Here is an 11,326-nt window from a genome sequence, read left to right as displayed (position 1 = left end):
ACGTGGTTCGAGATGCATTTTCACGACGTTGCAATTCTATAAAAATAAATGATAATAATAAAAGCGGTTTAAACTTAATAAAAGCACATAAGTCACAACATGTATTTAAATCAGATATTTAGCCATTATAACAATTTAAGCGACCGTGCTAGAACCACGGGATTCGAGGGTGCCTAACACCTTCCCTCGGGTCAACAGAATTCCTTACTTAGAATTTCTGGTTCGCAGACTTCATTTGGAAAAGTCGAAAATTTCCTCGATTTGGGATTCAAGATAAACCGGTGACTTGGGACACCAAAAGCCAAACCTTTCCCAAGTGGCGACTCTGAATTAAATAAATAATCTCATTTCGAATATTGTCACTTAAATTGGAAAAACTCTCTCGCGCATTTAACCCTTCGGGGACGGGCGCGCAAAAAAGAGGTGTGACAACCATCTAGTTCATCCTTTATTGGGTGAATCATTCCCCCTATTTACTTTAGTGTCATTTATTGGTATTCATTGCTATTAAATGCTATATTATTATTCATGCTTTTTGGAATAGTTATTGCATGCTATTATCACTATTCGACCAGATCTATCTCACATTTATCACACTTTCAGAAGCTACATCTAGAAATATTATTGTTAACTAGGTTTAATCTATAATCATAAAAATTTTCTGAATGGAACTTTATTATCTTCAAAACATCTCTGATGTCTCTTTTTCCAAATTGTCCACCAGATGCATTCTGGGACAATTCCTATCATAGAAAATATATTAAGAATTGTACAAAGCTTAAAAGCGAAAAAATGTGGGGGGGGGGAGGGGGGAAATGATTAACTATATAGCATAACTATATAGGTACATGGCAATACTTCAGTTCGGCAAAGTAACTATAAAACGACGTTTATACAAGGTATAGTCGAATGCCTACAAGAAAATTTAAAAGAAAAATCCCGAAATGTATATTGTCCAAGGCGGAGAATCTAAGACTAAACGTAAATATACAGACTACGAGACTTGAAGTATTCGACCATCACAACAGATAATCTTGAAATTTATAGTTTTCGATTTGTAGGAGGAAGAGATAAAGGGCAGAACTGGTCCCACTGGGCGTGCCAATTTGTTTGCAACTAATTTTCAATATATGAAAAATAAACTGCAATCACAAAATAGGAGAAAAATATTTTACTAATCAATTATGAGTACAATTCTGCTTCTCCCTTGATTCTTCTCTCCTGATTATCTCCGTGATTCAAGGGTTGAAGCCGCGTATTTCTCGACTGTAAGATGATGCAGACCTCCTGGGGGTGTATTTGATCTCCAGCTTCTTGAACTATTTGATTGTTAAGAAGTATCCGACCATATTTTGATCTCTTTGTGAATATCCCAAGAGTTTATGGGATTTTGAGACACCTCTTCAAGGGAATATATATCCCTTAATATATGTGTGAGTTAGGGTTTAGGGTAGAGTAACCTCCAAGAAATCCTATGTAGACTCCTAGGATTTCAAGAGTCCTGTAGTATTATTAATTTAGGATTTGGCTTGATCCGTCAAAATTTCGATGTCTACAACATGATGTATAATCTTTTTATTCTCAATAAGAATCGTGTATGATAAAAAATAGTTGCATTTTAAAGATATAAGAATATGTAAAACTACATAATTAGTATAAAATATAAAAGGTTAATTGTGGTACCTTTTACCAAATTATATCATCTATTATATAGGTTGTTGTTGAACTAAAGTGACTATTGATAACAGGACGCGAAAAGATGATTGTTGACTTTTCTTAATTGGAACATCTTTTTTAATATCTTTTCATGATCAAACACTCATTAGTTTTTCAAATTATATTTTTAGACTTTTGAAACTGCATAAAAAAATAAGGTAAATTCATGAAAGATGAAAAATTTGACAAAGGAGTTCTACCTGGGAAGAAAAGAGACTAAACAATGACATAAACGGACTTTTAAAGCGACTGTTAGTAAGAGAACTTTAAAAGGCAATATGGCTACCAACGACAATCTCTGAAATTGTAAAAATAGTTGTTGGGATATACTATTAATCATGTGGTTTAGATATAGTATTATATTTTATTTTTTATGGAATAATTGTTTATTTAATTTATTCAATTCAATGAAGTACTATTTTAAATAGATCATTTGTTATATGTGTGTCCTTTTAATTATGTAGTAGGCAATTTAGTGTATGGAGTCTTAGCTCATGCACAGAAGATTAAATTGTTGGTTCTCATAATTAATAAACTATACTCACAATCAAAGATAGTGTAGGACAAAATATCTTGATGATTGTAGCACAAGATTATAGTACAATTTGTCTTGATTATGAGAGTAGTTTTACTCCAACTTCTTATGCTAGTATACTCAGTGTATATTGAACGGACCAAGTAGAGAAAAGATGTTTTTGTACTAAATGTATAAAACATTTTCTCTAATTCATTAAATGAGCTTATACTCCTAATCTTGATATAATTATTATGATCAATGTAATTTGTTTATTGTTTTGATTTATCAAAAGGTACGACTCTATTTAGAGTTAGTGTATGCCTAATAGATTGGACAATAACGAATAACATTTGTGGATAATAATTAGTTGATAGAATCCATGACTCGTTTTGAGTTTGATGATACCCCTTTATGTAAGCTTATAAGTTTTCATATGAAACCCGACCAGTGGATTTTGTATCCATCACATGAAATGTTTTAAGCGGAATTGTAAAGGATTTAATTAGTTGATTAAATTAAATTTTCAGTGATTTAATTTAATTAACTGGTATTTGAGATCTTAACATGGGGAGTTAAAATAAGTGTTATTGAATTTTCGAAATTCATATTGAGGAGTTCAATTGCTTAGTAAAATAAATTACAATTTGTTATAGTAAGAATTAACTCATGCTAATTTCGAATTAATACTATAACTGGTAGCCTCTTATTATTTATGTGGTCCCTACTATACCTAGTAAAAACCTGGACAAAACTTGAGTAAAAAGTGACTTGGGAGTAGAATTCTACTCGGAGAAGAAGAATCCTACACATTTTTTAAGGAGAATTTTCGTCCAAAAATAAGTTTATTAAAGGAAGACTAGTTTCATCTAATAACTTACTTTCAGTTGCAAAAAGTTACTCTGCCAAAATCAAAAGAAAATCACCAATCCTTATCACAAATTGCTTTTTACATTGTCCACAAATTTCCTATACTACACCGTTTGGTGATGACGGGAGAAGGACTCTAAATAGTATATTATAATTATTGTGATTATAATCAATTTGCAACTGATGTATGGTTTTTCTCCATAAACTGATGTAAAATTTTGATAAGTAGCTGCAACCAATTTGATATATTTTTGCAACATGAAATCACATGTGAATGTAATTTTTTTGTCTTGTTATTTCTCCCTTTTTTCCAGTGAAGCACTTTAAATTTATAAGAGATAATGATAAAGGTATTTTAAGTGAAAAAACGATTTTTGGGGATTTTGCATAAAATTGGGAGGAAATTATTAAAGGAAAAATATAGGCATAAAGTTTAACCAATGTGAAGTAACGGGGAAAAAGAAAATAAAAACAACCAAAAAAGGAAAAAGAAAAGTTGCAAGAAAAGAAAATTGATATTGTCCGGCCTTTGAAAACAAAACAGAAAATGAGACAAACAACTACAATCCAACAAAATGAAAAATGAGATTATTTAATGACAAGATATAATTGCGTGAATTAAATTTACCAACTCTATTGCAACTTACTCTGGGATTTCACCATGCATAGCTCGTTTGGTTCCAAAAATAATATATTGATATTGATGTTTTGCACCCATAAGAAAATCACCATTATATCTAATGGAGCGAACAAAAAATTCCATACCGCTGGTATTTTGAAAAGAGCAAGCACGTAAATTTAATAATAGCAAATTAACAGCAAATTAACAGTGAAGACCAGATGCTCCGGTAAGGAGGTGCGAATGGCCGGTTGTGGAGGGTACGAGAAGAGGTAGAGGGTGACCTAAGAAGTATTGGGGGGAGGTGATTAGACAGGATATGACGAGGCTTCAGATTTCCAAGGACATGACACTTGATAGGAACATGTAGAAGTCGAGTATTAGGGTTGTAGGTTAGGAGGTAGTTGAGTTTGACTTATATCAGGACTTTGTGAGACTAGTTTGGTAGGGATACTATTTCGCTTTTGCTTTGTATCTTTCTTCTTGATTTTATGTTGTTCTATTTTTCATACTATTTCTGTGGTGTTACTGATATTGTCTCCTTTTGTCTTTTTATCTTCTTGAGCCGAGGGTCTTTCGGAAACAGTCTCTCTACTCCTTCGGGATAGGGGTAAGGTCTGCGTACACACTACCCTCCCCTGACCTCATTAGTAAAATTTCATTATGTTGTTGTTGTTGTTGTAAATTAACAGTGAAATTGAAAATGGGAAGCCATAAAATCCACTAACAAATACAAAGTCAAAGTAAAGGATTAGTCTATATATATATATATATATAGAGGTGTAATGGTGCATTATGTTTAATGATGAAAAACCTGTTCAAACTCCTTAATTAAGTGATGGATTTCAGTTTTAAAATTAATTCTGATATATGATAAAGAACAATTATAGTGGTTGGTGAAAAGTTGATTAATTGCATTAAAGACCTTTTGGACAATAAAAGTAAGATAAATGGAGAAATAAAGGGGGAAAATTCAAAAAAGGAGAAAAAAGATAATTGATTTTCTTGGCCACATAAAGGTGCCAAGTCAGTATTCTTTTTTCCTCCTTTATATAGATATATAGATTCTTGGGACGTACATGTGAAATAATCTAAGGCATAAAATATGTATGAAATGACAATCTCACCTAACAAGGTATGCAATAATGAGATTTTATGCTTCCATAATTGCTTTGAGAGCCAAGAGAAGTTCTAAGTGTGCCTTTTCAAGTTTGATTGCATTTGACACACATTGTCTTCCCTATTTCAATTTAGAGGTTGAAAACGTTAATATATCTAGTACCAAATTGGTTGCAGATTCATTAAGTGGCCTCCTTTCTTTGACTTTGACAATCATTTTTAAAAAGATGAGCATAATGGAATGACTAAAAATGATTAAGATCTCTAATTGATTAAACCTTTTACCTGATTTTCCATTTTTTGGTTCCATATGCAGAGATAAAAACAAAGGGGAGCCTTGGAGGTGACGGGTTCGAGCCGTGAAAATAATCTCTTACAAAAATGCAGAGTAAGACTGCATACAATAGACCCTTGTGGTCCGGTCATTCCCCGAACCCTGCGCATAGCGGAAGCTTAGTGTACCGGGCTGTCTTTTTTACACAGAGATAAAAACCTTTCTTTTTACAGATCCATCCTAGACATTATAAAGTAAAGAGTCTAAAGTGAGAACATAAGATAGTTTGTCAACCTAGTATTCAGTCAAAACTAGGAGATGGATCATATTCCTTCCAATGCCTCAAAATATACTTTTGTATATCTGTTTTCTGCCAAAAGGTATAACTTACATTGAATCTGAAATGGGATACATCAAGATGAACAAGGGGTCATGCCCAGGAAAGTCAGGAATTTCTGTTACACAATAACCAGATATTTTCAGACCTGCACCCCATGAGGTTTTTAAAACAAAACTAGATATTTTACTAATTATCTTGCTGATCTAGCTTGTCGAGACTCGCTCTAAATGCCGGTCGAGCTCATCTCGATACAACCTATTATCATCTATAGATGGGAAGATACACTACAAGCAGCAGCAGTATATCTTCTCTAATGATAAGCTCAAGCTGGTATCAAGTAATGTGTTTTATTGCAGAGCCTCAAATGACTGTATCGTCGGGGAAAGCATAAAGTCAATTTGTTGACATCACTTTCTCTGCAGAAGCAGCTTGGCATGTCGAAATGATTGGGAAGTTACAAGGCTAGAGCTCCAATCAGAGTTGATTACCATTGATGTTCAACTTGATTCATATCCTAGAGCTGCAAAAGTGCTGGTTATTGTTTTGCTTTCCAACTCTCTTTGGAAAGTCAGTACTTATTATTGTGCAACTGCACAACAATTTTTCAAAACTCCCTAAGTAACCATGGGGTAATCTTGATGCATTACTCCATCTTCTGCTCCACTCTCCTTTCTGAGTTCGCCAGTTTCTGATACGATAACCACCCTCTAAATAAATGAAACAACCTGTACTGACAACTGCTAAGAATACCCCCATCATTCTCATCTTCAGAAGTGCTGTCTTCATCATTATCTGAATCATCCTGGGATTGATCATCCTCCTTTTCACCTTTCCGCTCTTTGTCATCAAAGCCATTGGATCTGCAGATTGTGTGTTCCAAGATAATGTTAGTCCAAGTGCTCTACTGGTGTAGGAGTGCTAGAGTATTCATGAACATAGTAGACACTTCGGATGTGCAGTCTCAACAAAATACAGGGTGCAACTCTTATGATGTGAAGCTAAAGTGAAATAACCAAGCTTACATAGGGAAAAGATGAAGCTACAAACGGAAATTCTTGACAAGAAAGGTCCAAACATTTCACACTTAATGTTTCAACACATACTTAGCTATAGTGTTAAACATGATTCCACAAATCGTTTGACTTCACCCGTAGGTTAAAAAAGCCAACCTTTTGGAAAAGTACGACCTCCTCCCACCAATCCCACACAATCGCCAGAGAGTAATAGACAAACCAAAACGGGAAAATATAAGAAATTCTTCAACCCTAAAGACCTAAAAAGCCTAACAGCCCATCCAATTTTTCATTTATAGAAGTAATTATTCTCACATGAAGTTCTTTGTCCTTTAACCCATTACTGCAAACAATGAACTATACTAGCAACGAGCAGAAGACAGTACTGATTTTTTTGTTGAACTAAAAAATTCAGGACAAGAGCATGTCTCTGTGTTTTCCCTTTTACACCCTAAAAATTTGAAAGAAGTCATATATGAGTCAAATGTTCTTCTTTTTCCATGTCAAGACCTCTTTAATTCCTTCAATTTTAAACATCAAAATGGCTAAAAATGCGTGAAGAGATTGGGAATCCTCTATTTCTACTCTGTTATCACACAAGGTAGACAATCATGCTCCCTCCCATTTACTCAAATACCACGAGAGTGATGTAAGTTGTGGTACCAAAATTATTGCATAAAAAACGAGTGTGCATTGCAGAATATAGATGACATGAAGAACAACTACATCTACAGAAAAGGATAAGCATGAAGTCGAAATTAGAGAACTTACGTGCTGGGTTCATCGAAATGATGGTCCCCTCCTTCTGGTCGCACCTTTACAGGATTGTAACCAATGGATACATGTCTCACAAAACTAAGCTGCAAAAAGAGAAAAAGAAATATATGTTAGAACATCAATTATATATTCAAACAGTTTCACTTGCACTAACACAGAAAAAATATCATTCTCGGGAAGGAGAATTATATCTATTGATGGCAAGATGGGACTCCATCTAAGACCTCTAAAGATAAGTTAGCTTGTAGAGTACAAGTTGCTCCGCTTTTGGTCACAGTTGGTTCTTGGCAGTTTTACATTCTACTTAATTAGAGGTGCAAATCTAGTAAAAGATACCACAGCATCTGGAAACAGATAACTGTGCTGATTTGTATACCCTGAGCAATCAATTCCAATGTCATAAATTATCCTTACTGTCGCCTCTCCTCTTTTCTTTTTCTCCGTTTTTGAGGTTGGGGGGAGGGGAGGAAAATCCATATAAACCAAGATCTTCATACAGACTTAGTTTTGACATTCTTCTGAATCAGTCATCACAGCTGCATAAGTTCACGTCACTGATGTGACGAACCAATAAAGAAATGAACCTTGGGCCCAACTCAACCTCAAAAGCTAGCTCATGAGGTGATGATTGCCTAAGACCATATACAGAGTCCAATTTCTATTCCCGCAGCCGATTTGGGACTCAAAAATAACTTTACAGGATGTGACCTATATCTAAAAGATCAGTCTGACAAAGTAAATTCTCATAGAAAGAAAATCTAAGGTGTTAAAAGAATCTCTGTTTGGCAGTTGTCTTTGCTAGTTTACACCAGATATGCTGATCTCAATGGTTCATCCATCAGAGAGTTATTAGCTTGAGAGAACAGGAGAGTAAAAGATCTTTTCTTTCTGTTATTTGGTCTTGGCCATCACCGGAAAGTAATACTTCATGATGAAAAAGAGAATTAGCCAACCAGATGGACCGTGAATAAACTTATGTTGGTGGCTAGTGAAAACATCAGCTGCAGAAGGTGAAGGTCCTAAAATTATAAAATCTAAGGATTCTACAATGCCTGAGCGTTAGATAAATTGAATAATTTTAACGCCGTTCTCAGATAGCAGATTCCAATGTATTGACAACAAGCATACACCATAAAAACATATAAAATTATATGAAAATAATCTATCGCTAAACTTCCTATGACAGAGAATAAACCTCATCGCCATCCTTGATCCCATAGGTTCCTATTAAATCATCATCAGTAAGGAGCTTCTGTCCGCAATAACTCAGGCAAAAATGTCCCCATACATGTAACCTGCAACACAGTCAGACTCAAATTAGGAGTCTTACGAATTTAGCAATTTGGTAACTTTTTACATGTTCAGAAAGAAATCAACTTGAACTTTTGAACAAGCTAACACAGAAGTTGTTCGTCAGCTCAAATTTTGAACTCCAGTTAAAAAGTGGGAAACTAAGATGGAAACGTAAATCAATGGTTAATGAATGTAATCTAGGAACAACAGACCAGCCAAACGTTTTCACCAGTAGCTGTTGCTTTTAAGAAGGGGCATAGGACATGGAACCAGTGTTTAATTTCCATTGGCCTTAATATCTTGAATGATTGAGAAGAAGAAAAATAACAAAATCACTTGAAAGTTTCTTTTTTCTTTTTTAGTTTAACTAGAAGTAATAATTTTTATACGTTCCACATTTTATCTTCCTATGCTGCCCCATATTCATAGCCAGGTGAACAAAACACATATGAATTAAGATCCACAACAATGCATCACAATTATGGATCCTAATGTAGAAAATTCATGATCGACAACTCATTTTCCCCATTGATGCAAAGAATTAGGAACCCGTTCTAAAGCATTGCATCAGGCACACAAAACCAAACTTATGTGGAATTGCAATAACGCCCCAATGCTCATTTGTTCTTTAAATTCCTAATAAATTCAATGAACTTTAAACAACTCATTGAATCCTATTACCCCCCCCCCCAACCTCATCACAAAACTGCCTTAACATTTGCATTGTGCAGCATTTAATTAGCATTGTGCATACCATGAAATCTTGCAATGGCTGAAGGCCTCTTCCACCGCCCGCTTGAGATCTTCCACGCTCCCATTTCTAGCCACTTCAATATCTACAAATCCCAAAATTCAATACATTACAAACCATCCAAAATTCACATATATGCTCAACCCAAAATATGCATCAAAATTGCAGAATTATACGAAATGTTACCAAAAGACGAGCCGTCCAATTTGAGGATGGTAAGCTTAAGGGGTTCCTCAGGTAATTTATCATACAAGAAAGGTGCTGCTACACAAATAAACGATCCATTCCTTCTTAATGAAACTTTAGGGCTAACATCATCTTCCTCCATTGTCTCTAAGGTTTGCATGACTAGTATGCAAACCCTCAATTAAACTTATTCTTATTTCTGACTTGTACATTGATTCATTACTACCATTTTTGGTCAAAATTTTCCCCTTTTGTTTCAAAGGGGTTTGGTTCTTTGGTGAAGAATTAGGGTTAGAATCTCGTTTAATTGGAGGAAATTCTCAAAAGAAAAAGAATGTGAGAGTGGAGAGAGGACAGCAGTTATGTTTGCTGATTTCAGCTTTTGTAAGGAATAGGACGACAGTTATTTTGGTTCCCGGAATTAACTGTTTCAATCACGCACCAAGACGAGCGTGTTAAACAAATTTGCTTCTTCTCGTTCTTTTTATTTTTATTTTTTTTTATATCAACATAGTATATATATGAGTGCCCTTCAAATTTCCAAATGATTTGGTGGCTACCATTAGATGTAGGGATTTTGAACTCTTATTTTTTTCCAACTTTCAATGGTTCAAATTCCTTGTCGTTTGAATTAATTAATTATTTACGAAACTTTTTATATGAAATTTTTTGTATTTTCGTATTACATGCAAAGTATTTGTGAACCAGCAATAGATGCGTTATCGGTATTGGTACACCGGAGCTACTCAAAAAGTTTCTCTCTAGATTTATCATCTTGCTCATGTTACCACTACACTTTATAATAAATATAATCACTTGTATTTGGCTTTTAAGAAAATTAGTATTTATAAACGTGCGTTACACGTTAATAATAACACACGAAGATTTAAATGTTTATTTATATGAAGGAAGAAAAATATTTAATTAATGAGAGAAAATTTATATATAATAATACAACATTCATCTAAATGTAGGAAAATGTTATTACATTAGCGTAATACGTGAATTCAAAATGAAAGGACATCATAAGAACTTATAAAAATGATCAATTTAGTCATATTAATTAGATATAGCTTAAATGTATCTAATATGATGATATCTTAACGAACACTTCTTTGTAGGTGATATTTTTTTGTTCATGTTTTCTTCTAATGCTTTGGTTGTTCTGCTATAACCAAAACTCTTATTGTCGATATTAATATCCCTCTTGAAAGTGCAACATATAGTTATTCGTACAAGAAAATATATTATTATAAATATAGTCCAATATTTAGGATATTTGTCCGTGTGTTTTATTTATTATAATTACAAAACATAAACATATTAAAAATTATTTTTACATAAATTTAAAAGAATATTCTTTAGTTTTGGAAGGTGAAAGTAAATTTGGGGATAAACACATAGCACGTTGACCAGTATCATAATTTCTGCATGTATGACTTTATTGTCAAAACTTCTATATACTAACTGTGTACTATTACATAAGCTATTTGGCGGATCTAAGTTTTTCAGTAGCATGATGGGCATATTTTTCTTCAAAATCAACTTGTATGCAATGGAAGATCAATTTTAACTTAGTCTATTATATATACGGTGACACTAACATACGTAAGAAATAATAAACTTGACAACAAACCTGGATGGTAGAAGACCATTTGATATTAAAGTATTTAAGTATTCTTCTTGGTAGTATTAATTGTTGGTATCGATCATCTTCTGTTGAGTCAAAACTAAAAAATATTTTGCTTTTACCATAAAACTTAGCAATCAACCTTTTATTTAGTTGATCAACATATTCATTTCTGCTAGCTAAGATAGTTCTTTAATTTCCATTATTTAATTGCACAAATTGTG

At 33.6% G+C, this 11,326-nt stretch overlaps 1 protein-coding gene across 1 annotated transcript; it reads right to left on the bottom strand.

The window, feature by feature from the left end:
• Positions 1 to 5,394: 5,394 nt before the first annotated feature.
• LOC104219706 (uncharacterized) lies at positions 5,395 to 9,825 on the bottom strand. Its single transcript, XM_009770424.2, has 5 exons — positions 9,473 to 9,825; positions 9,290 to 9,371; positions 8,438 to 8,537; positions 7,237 to 7,325; positions 5,395 to 6,312 (listed from the first exon to the last, which is right to left on the bottom strand). The coding sequence occupies exons 1-5, from the start codon at positions 9,630 to 9,632 to the stop codon at positions 6,096 to 6,098; spliced, it is 648 nt and encodes a 215-aa protein (XP_009768726.1). The 5' UTR covers positions 9,633 to 9,825; the 3' UTR covers positions 5,395 to 6,095.
• Positions 9,826 to 11,326: the final 1,501 nt, after the last annotated feature.

Source organism: Nicotiana sylvestris, chromosome 8 (genome assembly GCF_000393655.2).
Source record: "Nicotiana sylvestris chromosome 8, ASM39365v2, whole genome shotgun sequence".
NCBI lineage: Eukaryota > Viridiplantae > Streptophyta > Magnoliopsida > Solanales > Solanaceae > Nicotiana > Nicotiana sylvestris.
The sequence above is the reverse complement of the archived record's forward strand: the minus strand, read 5'-3'. Positions and strand labels throughout refer to the sequence as shown.

Excerpts from the sequence above, each read along its gene's own strand:
- LOC104219706 (XM_009770424.2), bottom strand. The coding sequence starts at position 9,632 with ATGCAAACCTTAGAGACAATGGAGGAAGATGATGTTAGCCCTAAAGTT. Across the intron at positions 9,372-9,472 it reads ATTGGACGGCTCGTCTTTTG|ATATTGAAGTGGCTAGAAAT; the intron begins GTAACATTTCGT and ends TGGGATTTGTAG. Across the intron at positions 8,538-9,289 it reads AGCCATTGCAAGATTTCATG|GTTACATGTATGGGGACATT; the intron begins GTATGCACAATG and ends ACTGTGTTGCAG.